At 47.2% G+C, this 27,315-nt stretch overlaps 1 protein-coding gene across 6 annotated transcripts in view; it reads right to left on the bottom strand.

Moving 5' to 3' along the window:
* Nucleotides 1–27,315, bottom strand: part of FRYL (FRY like transcription coactivator) — a 3,055,992-nt gene that overhangs the window by 138,074 nt on the left and 2,890,603 nt on the right. For all 6 annotated transcript variants that reach the window (XM_069631694.1, XM_069631695.1, XM_069631691.1 and 3 more), the window contains 2 exons: nt 4,487–4,636; nt 1,545–1,643 (listed from right to left, as the gene is read on the bottom strand). In XM_069631694.1, the coding sequence (XP_069487795.1) occupies nt 1,545–1,643; nt 4,487–4,636 (249 nt within the window). The remainder of the gene's footprint in view (nt 1–1,544; nt 1,644–4,486; nt 4,637–27,315) is intronic.

Genomic DNA, 27,315 nt, shown 5'->3' with positions numbered 1-27,315 from the left:
GGAAGAGGAGGTCTGAGCGAAAAAAGACTAACAATCACACATTACACCGGACATGTCCCGTTGGTACAGTCAGGCAGAGTCAGGCAATTGACCACAATTGCATGCACCAGATAACTGTTGACCTTTCCCACACAGATAAAAGGTGGATCACTGGAACACACATTGAGCAGGGCAAAGCACGAGAAGGAGCAGTTCTTCTGGGGCAGCAGCGAAGTAGGTGGAGCAGGGCGGCAGACTGGGAAGCAGAATCAAGGAGTGGAGAGACCTTCGGCATCCCAGCAAATGATCATTACCTCCAAAGAATCTTGAAGGCTGCACAAGTGACCCCGACGAAAGAGAACCGTGAATCTGCCATTGTGTGTGAAAGATACCAGCAGCCCTCCCGGGGGAGCGACCGAGTTGGGGAGGTGAAGCAGCAGCAGCTGTGGTATCAACCTTGCACAACTAGCACAGCCGGTGAGTTAAAGAAAGCTGTGCAAGGCCGGTCTGTGTTGAAGATAAAATTAACAAGCAGCAACAGTGTATCACGAGAATGAAGGTTGCGCATATACCGAGAAGACGTGAGTCAAAGTAAAATGTGATTAAGCCATCAAAGAACGGTGAATTGAACTAGTGAGACATGGAGATAGCGAATGTGCCCAATTGAAGGCCTCTGTTTAAATGTGCATAGTGATGGAAGCGGAATAGTGAAAAGCCGAAAAAAATCATGAGTGACAAATAATCTGACTTCAATGGGAAAATGAATATGAAAAGAACTGTAATCGAAGTGGTCATGCAGAAGTATTCGTAAAACCCCTCGCAGATTTGAAAGTCTTCGATGAAAAAAGCGAACTGTGAGAAAGTGTGATCGGAAGGTCCGAGCCTGAACTATGAATCCTGGAGGAAAATGAACCTTTGTTTTGTTGAATGAACCCAAGGTATCCTGCGAATAACAAACTTTGTGCGAACAAAAGACTGTGCGACCAAGACACTTTTTTCATGGAAGGCCCGGGTTCACATTCTGAGATGCATCCTTGCGTCTAAAGCCAGAGTGTGCTCTAAGACCTGAGTGTGACACCTTATCCCGTGCTAAAAATGTGGGCAAGAGAGCTTTGCGCAGTTACCTTGACATATTGTTTTGAACAATACTTTTTCCTTTACATATACACATTTCCCTATTGTAGTAGAGTAAGGGCAGGTAATAGGTTTTTTAGTGTAGGCCATTTGGTTTTGACTGACAAATGACTCAAACTGTGTTTTCTTTACTTCGATGGTTGAGAGTACTCCCATCTTTAGCTATAGGGCAAGTTAGGAGGTTTTCAAACCCCCAATTTCAAGTTACAATAAAACAAAAAACATTGAACTTGCCAATCTTTTGTCTGTCTTCTTGTGAGAACATGCCTCCCTTACAGGTCAGCAAAGCATCTAAGACAACTTCAGAGTTAGCAAAAGGAGGCTCAAAAATTGACTTGTGACCTAACAGATAGGATATTCAAATGTCAAATTTGCAAAGAATAACTATTGGATGAAAAAGAACGTTGTACATTCAATGCACAAAGCTGTACCTGTTCTGTGGATTCTCGCTTGGTATTGTAGGTATCAAGGTGTTCTTGCAGCTCCAAGACGCTGAACTTCAATGTTTCCAGTAAACCACAGGAAACCAACTGTAATAAGAATGCCATTGTCAAAAAAGATTAAAGTAATTTTGTGTAGAAGCACAGAATACAAATGGTGGCAGATACCATCGACAAACAATGGTATCAATTTGAACAGTACTCAATAGGCCTCTCACCACTGTCCCTTAAGACTCACCATTTATTTTAATGCTTACTGTAACCCTCGGAAGGGCCATTGTGTGCACATGTACACAGTGGAAATCTGTCAGGCTATTTGAAATGGTGCAGCCCGCAAATTGTTCAGCATGCTACCAACATCAATGTGGTGTGTACTAACAGCCAAACCCCCATAAAACTGCCCATGCGGGCTCATATCGTATCCACGGGCCATACACATACTTTTTCATTAGAATAACAAAGGCGGTTTTCAATAGCTTTATAGACTCCTAGTTCAGGCCTTGCCAGGCATTATGGCCCTTCACACCTGGTCTCCGGACTGATAATGCCCAGTGTGGCATTCACTGCATGTCTATAAAGTGATAGCAATATATTTTACCTTGCTAATTAGGTCTTTGAAGCAATTACAATTAGGCAATTTACGCCTTGGTGTAAAGCGCTCAGCGCCTTGGTGTAAGGCGCCTTATAAATCAATCAATCAATTACAAAGCAAAGATGGGGTACTGGTCTAAACACATACACCCAAATTCCACACATCAGTTGCTATTCTGCGCTGAACTCGTATCTTTAGCTGAAATCACCCAACAATGATACAGTATATGGTCTAGTTTAACCTTCAACTACCCTTAGGCCATCCAGTACGTGAGGTACTCTGGAACCTACTCTGCAAAGCATTAAACATTAACACATATGCAAATGGGATAATGATTTTGAATGAGCAAATAAAAGGAAATGCCTCTTTCTGAGCCATGTCTGCAGTGGCATCAATTCCATCCTTTTCCGTCTGCTTCTTAATGCTCATAATATCTAAAAAGCTCCTGAACATTCCCTGCTTTTAGTGCATCCCTTATATTTACCAAATGCTTGACTAACACCACCCGCCATCTGGTTTAATTGCAAACCCCTCTGATCAAATGTATTATGAAGAACATTTAAAAGAACATTTAAATGAAATCCAATCTATCCGAATTCTACACCAACCATTATTTGTGCCACAGGTTTCGTTTGCTCACCGGTGCTAGTGTAGAGAGGCTGGTCAGCCAACTGATGTCAATAAAAGACCTGGGGCATACTGAGCATTGTATGTGAACTTCTATCCAATCACATGCTGGCTCCAACTCCTTTTCTTACCCATCTCCAAGAGCTTGCATCCCACCAAAACCGTGCTACTTACCTTACCTGCCCTCTCTCCCTCCAATGCCATTTGTACACCCACCCCCCACTGCTCTCCACCCTTTCCTAATTTTCTCCACTTTACAAATTCTTCCATCTCCTTACATTGGAATGATGCATATTTATATAGTTACACAAATATGTCTCATGTTCTCATCTCTTCTGCTAATTCCAACAACCCCATTCTATGGCCCTTCCCATTCGAGCACATTCTGATTCCTTTTATAAACTCTTTCTTAGTTAATTCGACCTTTTGTCCCCTCACCTTTGTTCACACTCTGCTCCTTCCCCATGTTTTTGCACCTTTTTTATGAATATTTTCTGTGTTTTAAACTTTCAAAGCCTCGTTATGAAAAAGTAGTAAAGTTCAGGACACATGTCTTGTTTTTTCTTTATTCTAAACGGGTCTAATATTTTCAGTGCCAGGAATGTTGGGGGTCAGAGGGGCTGAGGAGGAGTTCACTCAGTTGTGCTGCATCACTCAAAATCTTAAAATAAGGCTCACAACCTTCCAATATGTGTGCACATTGAACCCTATTGATGTATTTTTCTCTGCAGGAATCACACTGATTTCATTTCATGTGAACAAACCTTCCTGACGCTACATGTGCATCTCCTTATAACCCATGCCTATGCTCTATCAGACCCAGCTTCAGGCTCGAATCACAGAGGTCTCCTCTCTTGGACCAATAGCCATAGTCACACGTTTTTATGGCAGTACCAGGTGGTAAAGACAAGTAGCCCTCGTTAAACTTGGACCATGGGACATTACCACCTTGTACACACCTCAATTTATGACTATGGCTGAATTAAAGGACTTTGGTCCAGGGGAACAATCGGAGTACAATGGGAATATGAATATCTCGCCTGACAAATGTGGGCAGGGAAGCAATTTGTTTTTTCCTGACCACTAAAATACTAGCCCAAATATTCTACGATGGGTGCCATTTACAATTCTAAATTCTAATCCTAGAATACTTGCAGAAATTGTTTGATTTTAGTCAGGGTGCATATTTAGGGACGGGTCGCCCGTGACAACATATCCCTTAACAAGGTTTTCACTGGATACCGGTCACTGCTTCAAAAATATGTTTTACTGTATATGAATGTACTGCAAATGCAGTCAAAGTACAAAGCCAAACATTATCTGAAAATATGGTCAGTACAAAGCCAAATGCTTTTCAGGCCCAGCCCATGATCAAGGAAACATGAAATGGCAATTCTGGGCAAATGCTTGCTGTTCACAGTCATAAAAGAGTTAACATACTCCTTATTAAACACCATACCGTTCCTTTCAAAAGAAATTCACAATGCAGCCTCCATTTTGAATTCTGTGATACAATTCAAATGAAAAACAAAGCTGGTAGATACAGCTTTGCATTAAGTAAACAATATATACAACAAAAAACATTGGTGCAGAGACTCACCACCCACTCAGACTGCCATTGAAATGGAAAAGGTGCTTCGCCACAAGATACTGATAATATGCTAGATTTTTCAGAATGCAATCAACAGACGTTTGAGCTCTCCTGGTTAGTTACCGTTTCAGCATCCACAAAAACAGTTGGACATTCTGCGCACATCATCATCACTTCCAACGAGCTTTTGAACTTTGTCCGGATTCGTTGCAAACTTTCGCCAAGGAAACTCACTGAATCTTGTGTTATCGTTCCAAACTTTCTCTGAATTGTCTAAATAAGGAGAAAACAAGACAAATAAAGCTTAATACCTTTAGAGTGGACTCTTTCTTGTAAAGCGGATATGTTGTTGTAGCTCTTATAGACTTAAAATATACTTTTCCATCATGGCAAGTCATGGACTGACTATGAGAAATGCCTGTCTGGCTTCAATAGTTTTATTTCATTTTTTTTTTAATCCGACTAAATTACTAGAAAAAGAAGGAAACCGTTAGGTACAGCATTTAAAAAAAAAAAAGATACTGCCACTTTGAAGAAGACAGCCTATTCCAGTTTTCCCATTATGCACTGTAGTACTAAGATTTCAGTTCATTGTTCCTCTCTAAGGAGTATCCCTGAAGGCTGACAGAAGCCTTTTAAGCTTTTACCAGTAACAGTTTCTTTTTTCATGTGGTTTTCCAGGACTTCTCAACGTTTCTCAATAGTTATCAGCTAATGAAAACATTTTGTGCTGCATTAAGGGTGGTATTAAGACTCTTCGCAGAAAGGTTGACAATTGTGCATCCTATGGCAGGAAAATCAATCAAAGAAGAACCACCATGCAGATGAGAAGGGGATCCATTTGTGAGCCAAGCAAGGAGCAACCTCAGTGCAATCAAGGGTCCAGTTTAGTGCATGTACTCTTGTTTGAGTAACAAACGTTGCAATGGCCAGCTCAGACACCTCTCCGGGCATCACTTAGCAGCCCCAGAGCATCAATGGCATGACTTAAGAGAATCATACACACTAGTGTCACGTTTCCGGTAAACAGGCTTTTTCAAAAGTGAAGATGCCAAAGTCGATGTCAGGGACACCAGTGGGTTCTAAAGTATTCCAACAAGGAAACGTCTCATCTTCCTGGAGGCACCATAAATGCTCCTGCTGTAGTTCCAACACTAAAAGGACAGTGAAAGATGCATAAGGAACCACTCTAGTAATAATGATGTTTCAGGCCACAAAACAAAACACATTTAAAAAAAAAGACACTTTTAAGGTGTCCACTCTATTGAAGCCAATCATTCCACTAAGAGCACCAACTCGGGCAAGCCTTAAAATCGAATTCCAGATCCTATTTCTTTCAGTGATTTCTCCATTTGACTACCATCTCCACTTTCTACATGTCCAGGGACAAGCAGCAACAAAGGCCACAATTGCTTTCATCTACTAAAGCAGAAGAAATCCATTATATTTCAAAGTTTGTACCCAAAAGGAACGATAAGCATTTGCCAAGTAAAAAGGAATCGGGGTACATACTACTGCTGAACAGGCATTACAGGAACCATAATGGAAAGAATAATTCATATCATACCCAACAGAACAATGAATATCATAATGAATGATTACTTGCAAATGATCAGACAGAAATGATCTTTCTGATGGACATGATCCTCCGTCCAGAGATTTCAAACTTTTTGAAATAGCTCTATTGCAGATTGGAACCAGAACATTTTAAACCAGCACTGGTGCAGCATGGCATTGGTGCTATAGACCTACCGACACAAAAAGAATCACACATAATCACACATTCCTCATACCAGAGTTCGACCCAATTTCTCTTGGTCCCGAGGGGGCAAACAGAAGGTCACAAGTGTCATTGGAAGGGCAACACAGGATGTGAGTAAGCACAGTAATTAAATCAGTTGAACTGTGTTGGGAGGGCAACGAGGAATCCACAGGAGGATGATTATATCCACCAGAAAGAATATGACGGAAGGGAAGTACATTTTTCATCTAATGGAAAGCCTCCTCTTTACGCCTTTACACAGGATGGTGTAGTGTTTAGCTGCAGACTCCCAGAGGACCTTTGTAAGCATATGTTAGCATAAGCCACAAGCAGCAGAGGGATACATTGTGGTGGTCAGACATGGACATCAGACTTCAGCAATCCCGGCAAGGCATGAAGTCTGAGACCATCAGGGCAATTTTTATTTTATTTTACATGGTTTATTACAAACCTTATACACACATACATCACACAGAATTACAAATAAGTTTCCAAAATTAAGATAATACAGAATTCACAACACATCAGAAGTACTTCAATACATTACGGTTCATCATCCAGTTTCAAAACCTTTAAACATACTACCACCTTAATTAATAACGACACGGGTTGGCCCCATAAGATTTGTTAACAGAAGCAATTTGTATTTAAAAAAAGAACATCACACACGTAATCGTGAAAACATTCTTCTCTTTTCTTCTGAAGATCGTACAAGAAATCATCAGATGTTTTAGGGTTTCAGTAGCCTGCTGACAAAATCTGCATCGGTCACTTGAATTTAATCCTCCAAAATATAACATTTCGAGTGTGTGCATAAGGTTCAGACTAAATCTTAAAAACGTTCTCAGGGCCCTACCATCTGGACATTGCCTAATGTAGCCTGGGGGAACTCACCTTTTTTATTCTCCCAGACTAGTTCCATAATAAGTTTGTATGAACTTTTTCCCGATCACATGTTTTAATCCAATCTAAATCATAGATTTTACACTTTGCTTGTTTGGGATTATTAATGAGGTCTTCAAGGGAGATATCACTTTGCTCCAAGGCACAAACACTCCTTGTGAAGTCAATTAGACACCCTTTTGGGATATATTTACACATTTGGCAGTACGTCCCGCACATCACCAAGCTGCGCATCTGCAGTCAACAGCAAAACGGCTGTGCTAGCTCCTGTGAGCACCATAGCCTCAAAACTGCGCTTTGCAGCGACAAAAAGATGGCTGCACCATCTTGCCAAGCATATATTGGGCAGGATGGAACAAGGGGGCACACAGAGGAAGCCTACCAGTGTGTTCTTCCATATACAAAAGAAATAGAGTGAAAAAGCAGTTGCTGCCAGCCCAAAGTCCCCATTGAAAAGGGGGTATTTTACCTTAAAATGATGCTGCTCCGACGCTATTTTTATCTGTTCTTTCTCAAACTACTGTTAGTAATAAGGCCCTGCCATGCCCATTCATATCCCCATTGTGCTTCAGCAAAACCAAGCATGACCCCTGAATGACAGGCTATGTCAAACCAAAGTTACAAAGTGTCAATCATCAGTAATTCAAAGAAGCTCCAGCTCTGGGCTATGTTAATTTCAGTGCATAGGTGGTTCAAATAAACTACTGCCCACAAGAAAATAACTATGGCTGCAAAACAGTGTATGAATCCAGTTGGAAAGTCAAAAACCTAATTTGAAAGAAAGTGCTAGAAGTTTGCACCACATGTGTAAAAAGGGGCTTTGGGAACTAAAGAAGAAAAATGCTTGTTTGAGAGTAGTATATTGAACAAAACGTCTTCCTGCCTAACAATGTGAAAGGGGATTGTGCTGTGACAATGCATGGATGAGATGGTTCTATTCAGCAGGTTTTCTTCCAATTCAGAGCAAAAAGAAATAGAATTAAATCAAACTTCAGTGGATGCATGGGGGGGAGGAATCAGCCCAAGACAGGTTTCTGCTGAGAGGATGACAGAAACAAAAGGGGCCCTCTCAGTAGATACTAACACTCCAGTGATAATTACTAGTTTGGATAGAATTTTGTCTGGGCTGAACCCTCTGAAGATGGAACTTTCATAACATGGAAGTGTGAAGTGAGAAGGGGAATTAAACCTTCAATCAAGCTGGGAAACCCCCACCTTAATCTGGAGGAAATGACAGTTGGTGGTAGCTGAAAAGAAATAAAATGGTCCAGAGACTATTTTATAAATATACTTTAAAGACTTTTACCTTTACAGCAGGACTTTGCAAAAATATAAACATTTAGTAGTTTAAATGTGATTTCTGTGTTAAATTGTCTTGGCTGTCAATAGCATGTATGGGACACAAACTCCAGAAGAATGCGAATCATGGGGAAAAGACACATGATGGAATGTTGAAAATTAACAGAAATAGGCCCCATGATAGCATGTACGCACCTGTAAAGTCACAGAAATTTAGGCCAGACATTTCACACTGAAAATGACCAAAGATTATTAAACGTACAAAACAATGTCTCACAGATTGCAGAGTTGGACTGCAATGGTCTGCATACAATATGTAACCTCTTAATGTAATTTGCTAAGAGACTTCAAGTGTATAAATGTACCATGTGTGGCAAAATCGGATTTTAGCCAAAGTAACTGTGGGAGGTTTTTGTACATTGTAAAACTCGCATCATAAATCTGACATCCTGCCCTTGAAAACCAACCAGCTGAGAGCGAGGTGGGGACTAGCACCCCTGACCAATCCAGTGGGTTAGAGGTGTGCTAAGCTAAGCCTGCCCAGCCATATACCTCTATGATGTCACTATGCATTATAAATAAGAGTTCATGACAGGACTCTAGACAAACTGTTCTGGAATTTCCTGCTCCTGCATTCCTGATCTTCTGCATTCATCCTGCCAGATTCCAGACCCCACAGCAAGGCCAAAGCATTGCTGATCCTATTCCCAGCAAGGCCATTGATCCAGAATCAACCCACTGATCTCCCATTAAAAAAGGGGAAACCTGTGGTACCTTTTGCATCGTGAAATCAGACCGGGTTGCTGCCCACTAACTGCTTGCACACTAACTGCAACCAGCGGTACCTGCTGTTCGTTACCCAGTGACCAGACCTTGCCCAGCTGACTTGCCAGGCGCGACACCGTGTGGTGACCAGACCCTGTTGACTGTCCAAAAATCCCAAAACCAAAAATGGACTGAGTATAATCCCCACTCCATAGAAACACAGCCTATTTTGTCTTGCCTTTGTCCTTATCCCACTCTCTAAGTAGTGATATTTATACTCTGGTAACTTGTTGAAACCGTTAGAATTATCCTTGTATCCTGTCCTTAATGTTTATGTGCTAGTGCCACCTCTCTTCAATTTTGTCTGGTGTAAATTATAAACCCTTAGTTATATTTGGAGTAATCAAACTAATTTCCATATATTTTATTGTAGGGGTTGAGCACTGGGGTGACAAGGTTGACCTTGCCAATCAACTCTGGAGCTTACTGTGTTCCTCTTTAACAATATAGCCTAGATAATTTAGGGTAATTAACATTTTCCTTTCTTTCCAAACCAATTTTCTCACTTTTAACTGCTCTATTATCCTAAAACTGAACCTCATTCCACCCTGAAAATCTCATCCAAATCTTCAACTACCACCATCCTATTGTCCCTGTGATATACATCTTTCCCCAGCCCAAAAACAGCATTGCAAATCAGAGTATTTCATCCGTTTTTCATAGAAACCGTTTATGGCATTTTAAACAGGAATTAAGTAAATTGCAAGTTTTCCAATGTGTCATTTGGCTGCAGCATGTTTTAAACTTCCCACTCGTTTTCGAACTGTATGCTCTTGGTGATCCATTGCCTTGTGATTGCTAGTGTTTAAATATTATTGCCTTTGTGAGAAATCATATTTACCTCAAAGTTTCAAACTGCACATTATTTATTTGCCATTACCGAGTGTCATTTCATGCTATTGCAAAGGGGTTTACACCTCTTATTTTGTGAGGGAAGGTCGGATTTAGATTCCGTTTCCTGTCTTTACCTGCTGCTTCTTTCTATCCACTCAGAGTTTTATTAATTGTGGGTTGAGGGAACATTGCAGGGGGAAATCCTAACTTGGGTGCTATCTATCCTAATCCTGAAAGTGCTCTTATTCACTTGTGCTTTGTACATGTTCTAGGAAAAGGTTAATTAAGTGCTTTGCTTACATTTTCATTGTAATTTTCACCCCATTGGTGATTGCTGCCCCATATTAAAAACTATATGATTTCATTTGATTTTAAAAATAAATATTTTAATTTCACGAACCGGCCTGGTTCATGGTCAATTGTGACCCCGGGTATTTGAAAAAGGGGGTGTGATTGAATTAGCATAAAATAACCCTTTATTAGATCCCTCTGTTTTTGGACCATGTAACAACAATTCAGAGTTGGCCAAGATTAGTTTCCTACATAAATTACAAGTTACTCACCGTAGCGACTAACGCACTCTTAGTCCTTAGTCCCCTTTCCTCCAGACTACATGGGCGTGCCTTCCTAGGGACGGGAGACCAAACTTTTTTCACCAGAAAAACCTTCTTCCCCTTTAAATTAAGAGGCGTGTGGGGGTGTGGCCCTGGGAGCATGCGCTACCCTGACTCCGCCCGCTGGCGCCACACCTCAGTCCCCATTGATGCGTCAACAATTTTTACCATTGCCTAAAGACACCAGCATTATTAGAGGGAGGATGGTGGGACGTATGGAGGAAAGGAGACTAAGCACCAAGAGTACGTTAGTCACTACGGTGAGTAACTTGTAATTACTCTTACGTCCCGTCCCCTTTCCTCCATACTGCATGGGCGATTATAACTGAATGTTGCCCCAGGGTGGAGAGGAGACCTTCCTTTAGCAAACGAGTTCCTAAGAACCACCTGTCCAAAGTTCACATCTGACTTAGAGCCGTCGTCCAAACAGTAATGCTTACAGAAAGCCAAAGGGGTGGCCCAGGTGGCCGTCCTACTTATGACTTGCCACGGAACCTGCCGATGGAATGCTATGGCTGTGGCCTTGGCTCTGACTGCGTGAGCGTGCATGTTAGCTGGCAGCGGCTTGTGCTTCCCCTCATAGGCCTCTTTGATGGCCGCAACTATCCACCGTACAATAGAACCCTTGGATGCTTGATACCCGGGTCTGGAACCCCCAAAGGTGACAAAAAGTGCGTCTGACTTGCAGAAGCCCTTGGTCCTGTCCAAATATAATTTGAGAGCGCGCCTCACATTCAGACAGTGCAAGACTTTGAGCATCGTCCTTGGGGTCAGCGAACAACATAGTTAGGACTATTTCCTAGTTTAGATGGAAAGCGGAGGATACCTTGGGTAGGAACGCTGGGTGAGTCTGCAGGACCACCTTATCCCTGTGGAAAGTGGTATAAGGTTCTGAGGCCACCAGAGGCTGGATCTTGCTGACTCTGCAAACAGAGGTCATTCCCACTAACAAAGCTGTCTTAATGGTGACCAGCCTGATGTCTGCGGACGCCATTGGCTCGAAGGGTTTGTGCGCCAATGTGCCCAACACCATATTGAGGTCCCACACGGGGTGTGGCTTCTTGATGGGCGGGTAGAGCCTGGACAAGGCCACCAGATGTTTCTTGACTGTAGGGTTGGAAGAGGAGAAGAACTTCTCAGCCGAATTTCTTTATGACCCTATGGCTGCCTAATAGGTGCAGCATGTGTCCACCTGCACGCCTGAGTGCGCAAGGTGTGCCAAAAAGGAAGGGACATCATTCAGCGTGCACCTAAGGGTGTCCTTAGAGTATGCCCAATGACAGAACCTAGTCCATTTACTCCTGTATTGGCTCAAGGTAGCCTTCTTCCTGGTGCCCTGAATGATCTCCAGGTTAGCCTGTGATAGGATCAGGTGCCTGAAGGTGACCTGATCAGGAACCACGCTGCAAGGGCTAATTTCTGTGGGGCGGGGCATATGACCCTGCCCCCATGCTGGGATAGGAGATGTGCTGGACCCAGCGGATGGTGAATGGGAGGTCTGTTTGTGAGGCTGAGCAGTTCGGAGAACCACAGTCTCGCCGGCTATCAGAATGATACTGAGGTGACAAGCCTCCTTTATCTTGCAGATCACCCTGTGGATACAGGGCGTGGGGAGGAAGGCGTAGGCCGTAATGCCCTCCCACGGTATCTGTAATGTGTCACCCAGGGAGCCAGGACCCTCCCCTGCCAAGACGCGAACTGATGGCAATTCCTGTTCGTCCAGGAGGCAAACAGATCCACCTGAGGGTGCTTCCATCTGCTGAAGACCTCCAGCAGCACCTGGTCATTCAAATGACATTCTTAAATGTCCGCACCCAGTCTGCTGAGCCTGTCCGCTTCAGAGTTGGCCTCCCCCGAGAGGTGGACAGCCATAAGGCAGATGTTCTCCAGACCCATTCCAACATGCTGACCGCTAGGATGCACAGCGGAGGGGACCTGGTACCCCCCCCCCCCGGCTTGTTGACATAGTACATGCTGGTGGTGTAACGCTTACCTGATCTCTGCAGAAACGTAGGTTGGCTAGGTACTGTGGATGCTGAGACTACTGTGCTGGAAAGGTACCCCTCTGTATTAACGAGAGAAAAAGGAACAAGGAATTATTCTAAATGTGGGTCAAATATCTATGGCCCCGTCCCACTCTTTTGTGCTTCTTTACTGTGAACGGAATACCCCTTCCCCTCACCTGTGAGTTTTAGTTATGGAGGTCTCCGTCCTGCTGTCACGCAGGGGCGCGTTGGTAATGAGCCTGTAGCAAGATGAAGTGCACCTTTTTGCTGAAGAACTTAGAAGAGCCTCGAGATGGTAAGTATCTTGATATTGAACCTTGGTGTTGTCAATAGGTATATTGTGTTCTCTCTCTCTCCCTCACTGTCCCTGCCTCTCCCTCACACTCTCTCTCACACACACAGACACACAGGTTGAAGGAGAAATCTTGCAAAGGAAATACGGGTGTATTTTATGAACACCTGTGACGTATTGAGATAAGTCTGCGTGCGTAATTTGATGGCACGCAGTGGAACCAGACTGCGTGGTGTTGCTGCTGGAGTTCGCCAAATGGCCCAGTGCTTGAAAACTCTCAAGAGGTTCGTAAAAAGGTGAGCTTAAGCGCGTAATTTGTTTTCATGCGCTGTCTTTGTTTTAAATGTCTCTCAAAACTCTGTACCTTGTATTTCAGGTTGTCGGAGTATCAGAGTTCAGAGGCTCAGCGGAATATGGCCGCTGCTTCCGAAGAACGTCATAGGTCTGAGGTGAGGAACTCAGAACGGAGCTCCTCTACTGAAGTCAGCTGCTACAGAGATCAGGTCAGGAACGTTGAATCTGTGGTCTGTACTTTTCAGATAACTTGACAAGTTTATAACATGGATTTTCTCTTACTTTGCAGGTCTGTGGAACAGAGCGCCGGTAAGTGTTGCGAAGCTGTCAGCAGGACCAAAGCGAAGCACATGCTAAATAGTCCTCCACGCCCAACTACTAGTTCTCTCATGATATTAAGTCTCTAACCCTCTAACATTTGAGTAACTATTGGTTCCCACTGTGGTTCTGATGCTAATTAACATGAAGCATGCGTAGCACGGCAGGCCAATAACCATCTAGCCCCCACATGTCTATTCAAAGAAAACCTTCAAGCCTGCAGTAATGGTCCCAAACCTCCAACCCTCGAGGTGATCATGACAGGTGGAGTTGTCCAACTGGATAAGGACGGTCTTGCCCCCAATGAGCAGAAGGAAAGCTCTGAGAGCTAGCCAGATGGCCCTGAATTCCAGCCAGTTGATGTGTGACTCCTGCTCCCGACGGGTCCAAACACCATGGACGCTGTGGCTCTCCAGAGTGGCTCCCCAGCCCTCTTGGGATGAGTCCATACTGATGGCGACCTGCGGGGATGGCTGTCGCAAGAGCTTGCCGATCCGCAGGCTGCAGTCCCTGGACCAACATGTGAGGTCAGAGTGGACAGATGGTGGTATGCTGACCAGCTCCGCTTGGGAGGCCCTCTCCTGATTCCATGAGGCTGCAAAGTGCAGCTGTAACCTCCTCATCCTGAGTCTTGTGTGTGGCACGGCTAGGAGGAACGCTGCCATGATACCCAGTAAGTGCTGGTACCACCAGGCCGAGATCACTGCTCTGGTAAGGATGTGCGTAGTGGCCTTCTTGATAGCCGTACTATTGTCCTCCGAGGGAAAGCCCTCCCAGAGCTCATTTCCCAGATGAGGCCCAGGAAGGTGAGGCTCTGCGTGGGCTGCAGCGGAGACTTGAGGTTGACAGTAAATCCCAGGTTGTGGAGTGTGTTCATAAGTGTGGAGGAAGTGTGGATAACCCCCTCCGGAGATCTCGCCCTGCTGAGCCAGTCGTCTAGGTATGGGTAGACTTGGTGGCCCGGAGCCCTGAGGAAGGCTGCCACTGCATTCATTAGTCTGGTAAATACCCTGGGGGCTGAGTTGAGGCCACAGGGTAGCACCTTGTACTGGAAATGTCAGCCCATGATCCTGAAGCGTAGGAAGGAGCAATGTGGCTGCCAAATCGGGATTTGTAGGTATGCGTCCTTCAGACCCAGGGAGCACATCCAATCTCCCTTGTCTATTGTCTCTGCAACGAGTGCTGGCGTAACGATATTGAATGTCTGAAGAGGGAGGGAAGAGGTTGAGGGTGGATAGGTCCAACACAACTCTCAGGCCAGATTGGTGGTTCTTTTGTATGGCGAAAATCCTGAAATAGAAGCCTAATCCTCTCTGGGAGGCTGGGACTTCTTCCACTGCCTGGCTCTCGACAAGCGACCAGATCTCCGCTAACAGAGTTGCCGTCCCAATCTGTGGGAGGGAGGGGAGGGTGGAGAGGGAGGTATTGGTAGGCGGTACCCCGTGAATACTACAGAGAGGATCCAGGGGTCCGTAAAGTTCTGGCGCCAAAATTGCACACAAGAGGCAAGCCTGCCCCCCACCGGAGACACGTTGACCCGAAGGGACGCGTCCTGCTTTTTCCCCTTTTGAGGCTGCTGCTGAGGAGTGGTACTGGAAGAAGCCCTTACCACCCTACCCCCTTTTGTTGCTTGCGCCGGTGCTGACTCAGCGAGCAGTCAGGCTTGTTCGCCCTCCGTTCCTGGAAGCACCGGAAGCTGCCGAAAGACCACCCCCTGTCGGAGCGTTGATGCGACTGGGTGTATGCCTCGGGTGTGGCCTTTGTTAGGATAAAGATTTTGCAGTTTGCAATCTGTTCTTTTTATCCAATTCCTCGTCGTTGGCAGAGTGAAAGAGGTCACTACCCTTGAACGGAAGGTCCAATATGTGTTCCTGGACGTCAGTTTTAAACTTAGAAGCCCAAAGCAAGGCCATCCTTCTTATGTCCGTGGCAATGCAGATGGCCCAGCCAGAAGTATCGATGTGGGCTACAGTGGACTCCATGATGTCCTGTGCTATCAGCATGGCTTCTCCTAGACACGCCTTGAAGCGTGCCTGGCTCTGCACCGAATGTTCTGGAAGGAAGTCCACTATTTAACGCCAAAGCTGGTTAGCGGCTGCCAGCATGGAATAGGCGTTGGCTTGACGGAGGTGCAGCGAGGCGTTGGAGTACAGTTTCTTCCTGTATGCCTCCAAGATCTTGTCCTTGCCCAACAGCGCCGAGGACGAGGTGGCCGAGAACGACTGAGGCTTAGAGTAGAGTGACGCCACATCGATCACCGAAGAGTGCGGTTGAGGGTGCACCGACAACAGGAGTGTATCCCCCTCCATCTGTCTATACTTGGCGTTGAGGTGCCAATTGACAGGTTGGGCCGAGTGCGGCTTGAGCCACCCCTTCTTGGCCAGAGCTACAACGACCTTCTGCATCGGGATTCCTGTCTTGGTATGGGATTTTAAGGGGAGGACTTCTGCCAAGACCTCCTCCTCAGGCTGCTCGATCTCGGGTTGAGGAAGGCCCGAATATTTTGCCACACTGCAAGCCTGTTGTGGAAGGCCTTTGCTGAAGACAGCGTGTCAGGGTCCTCCTCCTTGTCTGTATCCGCCAGAGTGTCCAGCTGATCCGGAGCAGGTGGAGGAGTGCTGGGCGCCGTGGGCTGCAGTGTGGGGACCAGAGCCTGTTGCAGAGCCGCGTGAGCTGTGGGAGGCATAGGAGCCAAAATCAAAGGAGCCGGTAAGGGCAGCATGGGCTGTGCTGGGGCCTGTGGTGCCGGAGCCATGGGAGGAATGACTATAAGTGCTGGGGGAGGGACCGGAGGGAGAGAGTCCCTGACTGCATCCCTTGGGATGGCCCCCATCTGTGGGGTTTACATTAGAACCAGGAACCTTTCAAAGAAACTGTCTTTGGAGGCTGAAGAGGTGGCAGGAGATATTGACGTAGTGGTTGGGGGCTGCTGGGGCCGGAGAGCACTGTCTAGTTTGCAGGCGGAACCTGCCCTGCGCTGCTGATGGATAAACTGTGAGCCACATACCTGGTTGACACCTGTCCCACCTTGAAAATCATTCTTCCGCCTGCTCCGTTGCTAGGAGTGGCAACGGACATGCAGCAATTTTTTCTGGCGCAGCGGCCATCTTGCCGAGCCTGCGTGCCATGTGTCGAAGTCGTGGTGCTTGGCTCCTTGGGCCCAGCCTCCTCCAAGACTCTTGGTGATTGAGCATGAGGTCTAGCCTGCACCTCAGGCCGAGGCCTGGTAGGCATAGTGCCCTCGGCAGAGTCGCCAGTAGTGTTGCATTCAGGCGCCCCCTCTGACATAATGCCGGTACAAGGGCGTTGTCCCTCGGGTGAGCACCCGGTAAAAGAACCTTACGCTACCTCAGCACTGTTTCCAGAAGGATCTGATGACCCCCTCGGCTGTGAGGCCGGTAGCTGGACTAGCCCGAGTATGTGTGCCGGTGCGAGAACCAGAGAGGTTCCTCCCACTCTGGCATTTTCTCGGAAAGGAGTCGCCCTTATGGGATGCGATGGAAAATAGTGTCCCTCCTTTGGGCCTCGATCTCTGTCTGACGCTGTCCTTCAAGTCCTCTGGAGGTGATCTTTGCAAACACTCCCTCCACCTAGCTAGCCTGTTCTTCAGTGCGAGTGGTCAGTGTGTCGCACGCGGTACAACCTTCCCAGCCGTGGTCGGGGCCAAGGCAGTGGAGGCAAAGAGCGTGGTGGTCGGACATAGGTAAGAGACCCTTGCAGGCTGGACACCTGGTGAATTCCGCTGAAGTCGACATGCGCCGGGGAGGACCAAGATGCCAGAGGACCAAGTACCTGAATGACAAAAAGATAGAAGAATCCAGGGAAGAGCGCGTGGAATTACATGGCCCAAGACAAACCAAGGAGCGCTGGTGAAATCGTCCCGTTCCCGTCGACATGGAAAAGGGGACTGGGGTGTGGCACCAGTGGATGGAGTCAGGGTACTGCATGCTCCCAGGGCCGCGCCTCTACATTTAAAGGGGAAGAAGGTTTTTCTGGTGAAAAAGATTCCATCTCTCGTCCCTAGGAAGGGACACAAATTCAGTATTGAGGAAAGGGGACGGACGTAAGAGTATGATAGAATTGTCCATACAACTATACAGGACATGGATTTTAGGCCCATCTCGTACCGTATGATTGATACTGGGACACAGTTTGGCAGATGTAGCGCTTTCTGCTACATCATCCCCCCCCTAATCTGCCAAACTCAAATTTCTCAGGGTACGAACTGGTCTCCAGCCAATATAAAATGGTTGGAATTACCTTCATATTATAATATGATTTCAAAGGAATCACCGTGAACCCTCAGTAATATTTCTTACAAATGTAAAGCATTTGTCGGCCCAGCTGTATAGTGTCCCACGCAGGGTAGTTACCAAGACAAGGTAAGCCCAGATATTTCACCGTCTGCACTGCGGCCAACTTGCTCTCACCCAGTGACCACTTAACCTTCACAGGTTTAGTTCTCTTGCCATTAATACACAGGACATTGGCTTTTAATGCGTTCCCCCTGCAGCAAATTCCATGTCGTGTATTCAATGAATCTCGTTAAAATTAGCTGCAGACCTATCTGCTTTTGTCCATAGGCAGGACATCGTCCACACAGCTTAGCCAAAAACATCTTTCTCTAGCAACAACTGGGTGTTGTGATGTTTCCAATGGAGACATTACAGATTACCCAGTGATAACCTTCTCCATTGTGGCTAGGGAACGGCAGCCCCTACCTGATCCTGACTTTGGGGGTGACTATATGAGGGAAGATCCTATGGGAGGAGACAGCCACTGGGGATATGTTATGGCTTCAATGGATGAGGCGTGGTATCCCCCATTTTCCCATGAGGAAGAACCTCTGTTGCCCAATACCCTAATGGCCTATTGCCAGGTATCTGTTCCCCCCTATAGGGAAAATAAGTAAACTCTTTTCAGTTCGAGTATTCCGTCATGTGGAACTGATCCTCCATACAAACTCATTGAGAAAGACTCCACTTATTATGCATCAGGAACCATCAATGGACTTTAATTCTCACAATCACCCAAGTACTGAGACGAGGACGACGAAGGAGTTGATGCAGAGCAGCAGGAGCGTCAAGCTTCATGTATGTGCTAGTTGTTGGATAGAACCACCTGTGCGTGGGACCTTTAGAAATGGTCACCAAACTGTGAGAAAGAGCTCAGGTGAAGACGCTGCATCCCCATCGAAGGCGGACAGAAGCTGGAGGCACGAGCTGGTGTGCAGAAGCTGTAGGAGAGAGCAGGTGAGGCAGAGCAAAGAAGCTTGGCAGCCAAGAAGAAAAGTAAAGTGGTGCGAGCGAGGCGTGCCGTGGAGACGCCAGGAACCGTGAGAGGATTACTGGGTGTCCGGCAGCCAAGAGAAGCAGGGTTGTCCTTACTGGGAGCAGAGAAGAAGCCAGCGTGCAGGAGCGAAGCCGCGCAAGAGCAAGTAAGAAAATGCTGCAGAGAACCGCTGAGTCTGCCAGAGCTGAGTGGGGACCCCGAGGCGTTTTGGCGATCGCACCAACAGAATTTAAACATTGTGAATTTACTGAAAGTTACTTAATAAGGAGATTGCTTGTGAACTGAAAGTGCAGAAGAAGTGAATGCCAATGTGGGGAAATGTATATAAGAACTGTGAAAGCAAGTAGATGTGCCAGGCCAAGAAGGATATATGTTACTTCCAAGTAAAGAGGAACTACAAGTTACTGGTAACTCCTGTTCTCCAGCATGGGTTCATATGCTCAAATTCTCGTAGTCGCCAGGCTTGGAATCCTCAGTAAAAGAAAAAAGCAGTTTTCGCTTTAGCCTGAAAACTCCATTTTACTCTATAACCAATCGCTGTCCTTTGGGTCATACTGCCCCCATCCCAATGACAGTGGTCTCCCTAAGTTCCACTGCTGGTGGCCATCTTCAGATTTGGTAGAGCGTATAAAGTGACATTATTATCCATGAAGAGCCACCGAGGGGAAGGAGGGAGGGTTTGCATGTGAATCCATGTCAGACCCATGTTGGAGGAGTGGAGTCACACGTAAGTAACGTGTTCCTTCTCCAGCATGGGGTCTGGCATGGATTCATATGAACATGAATATGATTACACAGCAGTACATATATATAAAGATGGGAGGTGGCGAGGCTTACAAGAAGCAATACACTTACCCCTGGAACAACCTCTCCCCAATTAAACAAGTAGCGTAGCACTGCTTGGTCAACCCGGGACCTCCCCCTGGAATCACTGTCAATGCAGAAGAATCTCATGAAGTTGTGGGTGGACCTCCACGTAGCAGCCCTGCAGATGTCGAGCAGGGGAACATCAGAGAGCAATGTCTTTGTTGCTGGGACGGTTCTGGTGGAGTGTAGCCTGCAAGCGGTCTATTGGTTTGATGATGACAGTGCATAATGCAGCTGGAAAGCCACCGGGAAATGGAAGCCTTAGACAGGGCCTAAAGAGTTCACAAAGAGTTCATACATTTTTCTGAAAATCTTTTGTGTGTGCCACATGCCACATAAAACTTCAACGCACGAGCAACGTCCAGGGAATGCAATGCCCTAGCAGAACCAAAGGTTTGTTGAGATGGAACTACGTGGGGACTATTGGCATAAATGTGGGGTGGCTCTGTAGCACCATCTTTGTAGCATGGAATCACAAATCATGCTGCTTGCAGCGGAGTGCCTGAATCTCCCCGACCTGCCTGGCAGAGGTGAAGGCCATTAGAAAAGCAGTCTTCCATGAACAGAACTTCAGAGTGGCATGATCCAATGGTACAAATGTAGGCCCTGTGAGTTTAGTGAAAACGATGTTGAGCTCCCAGCCTGGCACTAAAGCCTTCACCAGTGGAAAAGTTCCAAAGTGACCATTGAGGAACTCCTTGACCAGCCTGTGAGACCACAGAGAGGGCTTACCCGGGGTGCAGGCGGTACCTGGATATGGCTGCCAGGTGCACCTCGATTGAAGCCTGAGTCAGGCCATACTTGGGCACCAAAAGCAGGTAGGGAAGGAGTTGCAGAGCCATAACACGCTGAGGTGTAATCTTCGGAGTCCCACACCACACTGTGAAGTGTTTCCATTTGTGGGCGTAGCACGACAATCTAGAGGACGCCCCTGGTCTTGGCCAAGATCCTCTTGCATATTGAGGCTCAGACGCTGGGTCATTGTGCAGCATTGTTCCGTCTTCTCTGGAGAGATCAGGAAGCTGAGGTAGAAGGATGGACGGGGGGGACCAGCAGGCAGTACAGGTCTGGGTACCAGATCTGTCGAGGCCACGCCGGAGCGTAGAGTATCATCCTGCATCATCTAATTGTCTGAGTGTGCTTATCACATGGAGCGGGATCCGCGGGGAAGGTGTACAAGGAGTGCCCATCCCATGGGAACGAGAAGGCATCCCCCCCATGATCCTCGGCTGAGGAAACTTGCTGGTGAACCTCCGGGTCTTGGAGTTGCCCGCTGTCTCAAAGAGGTCGATCTCTGGTTGACCCCATTTGCTGAAGAGAAAAGATACTTGCTCCTGGTGAAGCTCCTATTCATGGCAGGAGCACAGCTCCCTGCTGAGGGAGTCTACTGTGAAGTTCTTGATGCCCGCCAGGTGAACGGGAACAAGGACCATGTTCTGACGAATGGCCCTGTGCCACAGGGTCTGGGCCTTGCGGGACAATGCCGTCCTGCCCTGTTTCCAGATGTAGAACATGGTCGTGGTGTTCTCCGTGAAGATCTGCAGCACCTACCCCTGCACTGAAGGCAGGAGTGACTTGAGGGCCCAGAAGATTGCCCGGTGCTCCAGGATGTTTATGTGAAGGACCTTTTCCTCCGGAAGCCAGAGGCCTCTGGCATGTGGCTGTCCGGTGTGGGCTCCCCACCCTTCCAGGGAAGCATCCGTGGTGGCCGTGGCCCAGTAAGGTGGGGTCTGACAAAGAGCTCCTTGCGTGAGATGTGGGCGAACTCTCCACCATCGTAGAGCTCGCCGGAACTCCTGGTTGAGGGCGACTTAGTCCGTCGAAGAGCCTGTGACCTGCAGCCACCGAGTATCCAGGAACTCCGGAAGAGGTCTCATCTGTAGCCTGCAAATGGGAACGCGGAGGTTGCATGCCCAAAAGGGACTTGACCGCTCAAACTGTTGCAGATTGTGCTAACGACAGACGCTGAACCTTCCCCAGGATGGCCGTCATCCTATCGTCTGAGGGAGTAGCCCGGCATGCGATAGTTTTGAGATGGGCGCCTAGGAACCTCCTGCAGCAGCTGGGCCAACCTTGGTGGACCTGATGGACTTCCTTCTCGAGGAACGAAAGGACCAAGACCTCCTCCACCATGTACAAAATAGTGTGGGATAATATTCAATAAAAAGAAAGAAGTGTTCACAAAATGATAAATCAGGATGTTTAGACTGTTGGCCTCCCTGCCCCACGTTTTCAGCACGGGACAAGGCGGTTGACTCTAGCATAGCACATCCTTCTTCGGCATAAGGGCACAGTTTCATTACCAACATCAGGGCTTTCTGTGCCCAAGTCTCTTAAGTTATCAAAAGTCTCTTGATTCAGAGGGCCTGATGTACCAAACAAACACATTTTTCCTTTACAAGTACTCAAGTCGGGTGATTCACTCTTCACCCTGGATCTCCCTCAGCCATGCTCAGATCCCTTTTATACCACAATCTTTACTTTGGATCCCCCTCTTCCGGGCTCAGATCCTCCTTTCCAATGCCTATAGAATATCTTTTCTTGGGTGACTCACTGTTACCCGGCACCCCCTCAGCCGTGCTCCGATCCCCTTTTCACAATTAGTCTCCCTCAGCTCCGCTGGCACCAATTGCAGTTTGTATAAGTTATCAAAGACGTTTGAATGCGCACAGGGCTTTGCTTGACCCGTTGCAGGACCACTTCGATTTCACAGTTCACAATTTTACCCTCTCAGTTGGATACCTAACAAAGACCTTCGAATGAGTGCTGAACCACTCTGTATATGGTTTCTATCTTGGCTTCAAAAGTTCAGTCACTCCTTGGATGTTCAATTATATTCGCGTTGCTCATCACATATGCCTCACGATCTGTTCTTTGCAGATTTCTTCATACAATGTTGCCGCTTGCAACTTTGGTTCTAACACAGACCAGTCTGCTATAAGTCTCTCTGACTCACCGGCTCTGCTGACTTTGCCTGCACTGCTTTGTTGTAGGAGCCAAGGCAGTACCAGAGCAACAATCGCTTCTCCCCGCCTTGTCTATCGATGCAGAAGGACCTTGGGTACCTTCAACACAATGCACCTTTCTTCAACATTAATTCCAGGCCTTATGTTCCTTATTCTTGAGGGCTTGTGAAAGTAGTGGTTCTTCTCCAAAAAGGTCAAGGGTACTTCCCTCCTTGCAAAGCTCTCTGGTCTGGCTGTCTTTCTCCTCATATTAAACTGCCGCCTTGGAACTGCTGCTTCCTCATGTGTTTTGCCTTGCTCAGAGTGTGCTTTTGTGCTCCGCCTTTTATCCGTGTGAGGAAGTGTCATGGAAGTCAGGCGTGTGTAATTATCAGTAACTGCCTGACCCTTGTGTTGGGACATGTCAGGTATACGGCTGAGGTGTTAGTCCGTTTTCTTTCACGGTTAGCTGTCTGTGAGAAAGTGTTTGCGTCAGGATGGGGGGAGGATGGGTTGAGTTCCTAGGTATCCTACCAGGTAGGATGGGGAAAAGGTGTTACAGGGAAGGAGAAACAGCGACTCACCATCCGGCGTCCCACTAGCACTCCCAGGTGATCCTCCCGCACTGGTCCACCCCCAGGAACTGGATCCAAAAGCGATGGCTGTGTCCTGGCCACCTGAATGACTGATCCCCGGGGACTAGCGGGTGAGACACCTTCTGGTTTCTCACAAGGTATAGTGTAAAGAGGCGTTCAGGGGCACAAACAGAATCTCAAAAATTCACAAAGCACACGATATTGTCGCTCCTCTGATAGACGCAACTTATATTTAATCCTCAGGAACTCAAATGTGAGAAATGAAACCAAATCATGAGTTTGCCCCAATTTACAAATGCCTGCAGATTGCCAGGTGGACCAGGAAATGGTATGAATATCGAATCTAATAGCTGGTTTCTTTCAAATACAAGAATCCAAGCTCAATAGGTATATAACGCTGGAACTCTCGCAACTTTTTTCCTTTCCTTTAAAACATTTTTAACAAAGGGGAGCGTGGGTAGCCGGAGTCGCCAGTAGATGCTGCTTCGCTGAGCTTCCGTTTCCCAATCCCGCCCGACTGAAAAATACCACCTAAAAATGTAATTTGAGCTTCCACAGATGAGCGCAGCCCCCCCAGGAGTGAAGGAAGCAGTATCCCCAAGTCTTGGAGCAATTGGGAAATGGAATAGGCAGAGGAAGACCCCTGCAGCGGTCAGCGGGCAAAATGGCTGGCCGCCCGGGCGAGAGAGAGCCCTCGGTAGCGCATCGGCAGAGAGGGAGTGGGGGGGAGAGAGTGGCAGTCTGTCGCCTCCCGCAGTGAGTGTGCTGCAGGGGCCAATGGGGGACGGTGAGCAAGGTGAGAGGCTGGTGCACGGATGGAGGCAGCAGAGCCCCGGGAGGGGAGACTGCCTTGGTGTGAGAGGATGAGAGGAGCAACGCTGGGAGAAAAGGGAAAGCAGAGGGTCCGCAGTGGTGCCCGGGGCCGCCAGCAGTGTGTTTGGGAGCACATATAAACGCTCCATGACCAGTGCCGCTGAGGGAGCAGAGAAAGTAAGGAGCGTGCGGGCATACACCCGGAGTGGCAAGGCAAGGGGCAGGAAGCCCAGTAAGGGGCTGGAGCACAAGGAGGAGCTGGCAAAGGGCAGATAAACCTGTGGCCCCGGAGGTATGATATGATAGTTTATTTATATAGCGCCTATAAACAATGTGTTTCAAAGCGCTTCAAGGCAAGGGAGGCAACAAAGGAAAATAAAATGACATTCTTACAGGCCATGAACAGTAAGGATGTGAAATTAACTATCGTACTCGGCCTGATGACATTTTAGATAGTGCAAGAGCTAAAACATAGATAAGGAGGGGAGAGGGAGAGTGGGAAGGAAATGGAAACAGACAGCAAACTACCATACTAGGCTTGACGACATTTCAGATAGTGCTGGAGGGGTGGGGGAGGGAAAAAAACAAGTAAGGGAAGGAGGAGGAGACAGACGAGCTTGCTATTATACTAAGTCCAGGGACAATTCTGATAGAGTAAGTGCATAGAAGAAAGTAAGGGGCGGAAGGGAGGAGATAGGAAAAGGGAGAAAGGGAGAGGAGGCAAGAACAGAGAGTATGCAGTCAAAAAGAGTGGAGAAGCAATACCGGAGAGCAAATACAATTGCAGAAGTCAGTAGTAACACAATGTTGCAAGCCGGGATACAAGATGGGAACAGCATCATTCAGGACCACCATGAGTACAAGATGCAAAGGAAGTCCAGCATGAGTGTTGAGAAAGGGTGACGCACCGTGAATCAATGAAGTCCAAAAAAGTCAAATCCAGCATTGACAGTGACAGTGAAACCAGAATGTATCAGGACAGACTCCTGCAAAAGTACACTGGAGTGGGCCAGGGGGAACAGGGTAGAAGAATCAAGTAAATACAGTCAACTTGTGTGCGAGAAGGGGGGGGCACAAGGGAACATCACAGGGGGAACAGAGGAGGTGGCGATGACCTGTGGGGACAGAGGGAGTAAACACATGTTGGTGCATGATTACCTGAGCAGGGGGTCGGCCCTGGGTCCGCCTGGTCTGGACAGGAATTGCCCTTTTCTTCGTCTGCTCTTCACTTCAGACGACGGGCAAGAGACACCTTGATCTAAGAGTTAAGAGCAGGAAGGAAGAGGCAGGGCTAAGAAGGTGCGTGGTGTTTAGATGAAGGAAGGACCTGCGCCTGCAGGCGCTGAAACCCAATGCAGTGAAGAGGGAAGTGCAGCTGCCACCATGTTGTGAAGAGGGAACAAAGGCACAAGTGGCTAAGACTGGGACGCTTCCCCAAACTAGCCAAGGAGAAGGGTTCCCAAATTAAAGCAAGAACACAACACAGAGGGTGTCAAACCAGACCCAGTGTGTTTTAGAGACACCCCTCCAACCCTCCTCCAGGATATGGCACAGGCAACGCTCCTCAAACATAAGCGTTGCGAGTGGTGACAAGCTGGCTCCACGCAAACAAGACCAAGTACCGCTGGACATTTCCATGTGCCTTATGGTTCGAGTGGCAAGGACAACAGTACTCCATCACCAAAGAAGAAGAAATGCCCGAACTCATGGAGGAAGGGAGTAGGGGAGATGGGGCACTCCTCGGAAGCAAAAGGAAATCAAAAGAGCAAGGAGTCTAATCAGCCGACAGTGAGGAAAGAATGTGGGGTGAGACATTGGGAGATTTACAGGATACACAATAGGGGGATGCGGGGGGGATATTGGGAGGGAAGGACCGGACAAGCCCTCATTGTCCTGTGTGGTATGAATACCCAGTGGAAGATGAACAAGTTATTATGGGGTAATGGGGGTAAGGAGGGAAGAGGGGTTACAGTTGACACGTTTAGGGTTGGGAAGAGGGAAGGAAGGGTGGTGCAAGAAGGTCAAGCAGGCACTCAAAGGAGAGGCCTAAATAAGGGTTTCATTGAGAAGGGTAGAAGCAGGATAGGATGATAAATGACCTACACTTGGATTCCCTAAATGTCCAAGGCCGAAATTCCCCAGTTAAAAGGCACTCCATACTACGCCGCCTGACAGAAATGCACACCACAGTAGCATGGCTACAGGAAACATTTGCTTCAGAAAGAAGAAGCGCGACTCAGGCATAAAAAATTCCCAAAACAATACTTTGCCTCTGGTGGGACTAAACAAAAAGGGGAGTGGCGATTTTGATCGCGAAGGAGGAAGGATTTATGAAATATTTTATACACAAAGACCCAGAAGGTAGATAAGATACCTGGTGGTAAAGTGTTTGTTAAGGAGTCAATTGGTAACGCAGGTGGTGGTCTATGGTCTGAATGAGAAACAGGAACACTTCTTGACCAAAGTGCGGGGGGAAAATCTCGGGATGGTGTGTGGATAAGACTCTCCCCCTGACACAGGCAGACGGCAGACACAGGCAGGCATTGGCACACTTCCTTAGGGAGCTACACCACGGAGACATGGCGTTTCTTTCAACCCCAATCAAGGGCATACACGCATTACTCAATGGTCCATAGGAGATTCTCCCATATAGATATGATCCTAGTTTTGGACATGCTAATACCCCAGGTGATGGACATAGAGACTGGGTCAAGGTTTATATCGGATCATGTCACAGTAATTTTGCACCTGGACAAACTGCTGAGGCACCAAAGGGGCAGAAACCATGGTGCCTGAACTCCCTTATACTGAGAGACCTATTAGTAAGGTCCTACACTGAAGACACCTTATGGCATTACTTTAGGGAGAATGGCACGGAGGGAGCAAACTGGGGAGTGGTTTGGGACGCGAGTAAAGCAGTCATGAGGGAAGAATGTATAGCTCAAACGGCTGCTTCCATGAGGAGGAAGGAGAGGGTGAGGCTAGCTCTCGAAAAAGAGGCCAAAGAAGCCGAGGGGGTCCATAAGGATACATGGTCCAAGAGAGCCTGGAGGTCTTTGATGAAGGCCAGGGCCAAATTGGAAGCACATCTGGCAGATAGATCCGCACAACTATTGATTCAAACAAAACAAACATATTATGTAAAAGGGGATAAGGTGAATAGGTTTCTGGCAGCAAAGCTCAGGAAACAGCAAGCCAAACTGAGGAATGGGGAAGGGATCCTGGAGAGGGAGGAGGCAAAATAGAAAGAAATTATGCACAAGTTCTATTCCAAGGCGGTAGCGGGGGAGAG

Source organism: Ambystoma mexicanum, chromosome 6q (genome assembly GCF_040938575.1).
Source record: "Ambystoma mexicanum isolate Mex_15411 chromosome 6q, UKY_AmexF1_1, whole genome shotgun sequence".
Lineage (NCBI taxonomy): Eukaryota > Metazoa > Chordata > Amphibia > Caudata > Ambystomatidae > Ambystoma > Ambystoma mexicanum.
The sequence above is the reverse complement of the archived record's forward strand: the minus strand, read 5'-3'. Positions and strand labels throughout refer to the sequence as shown.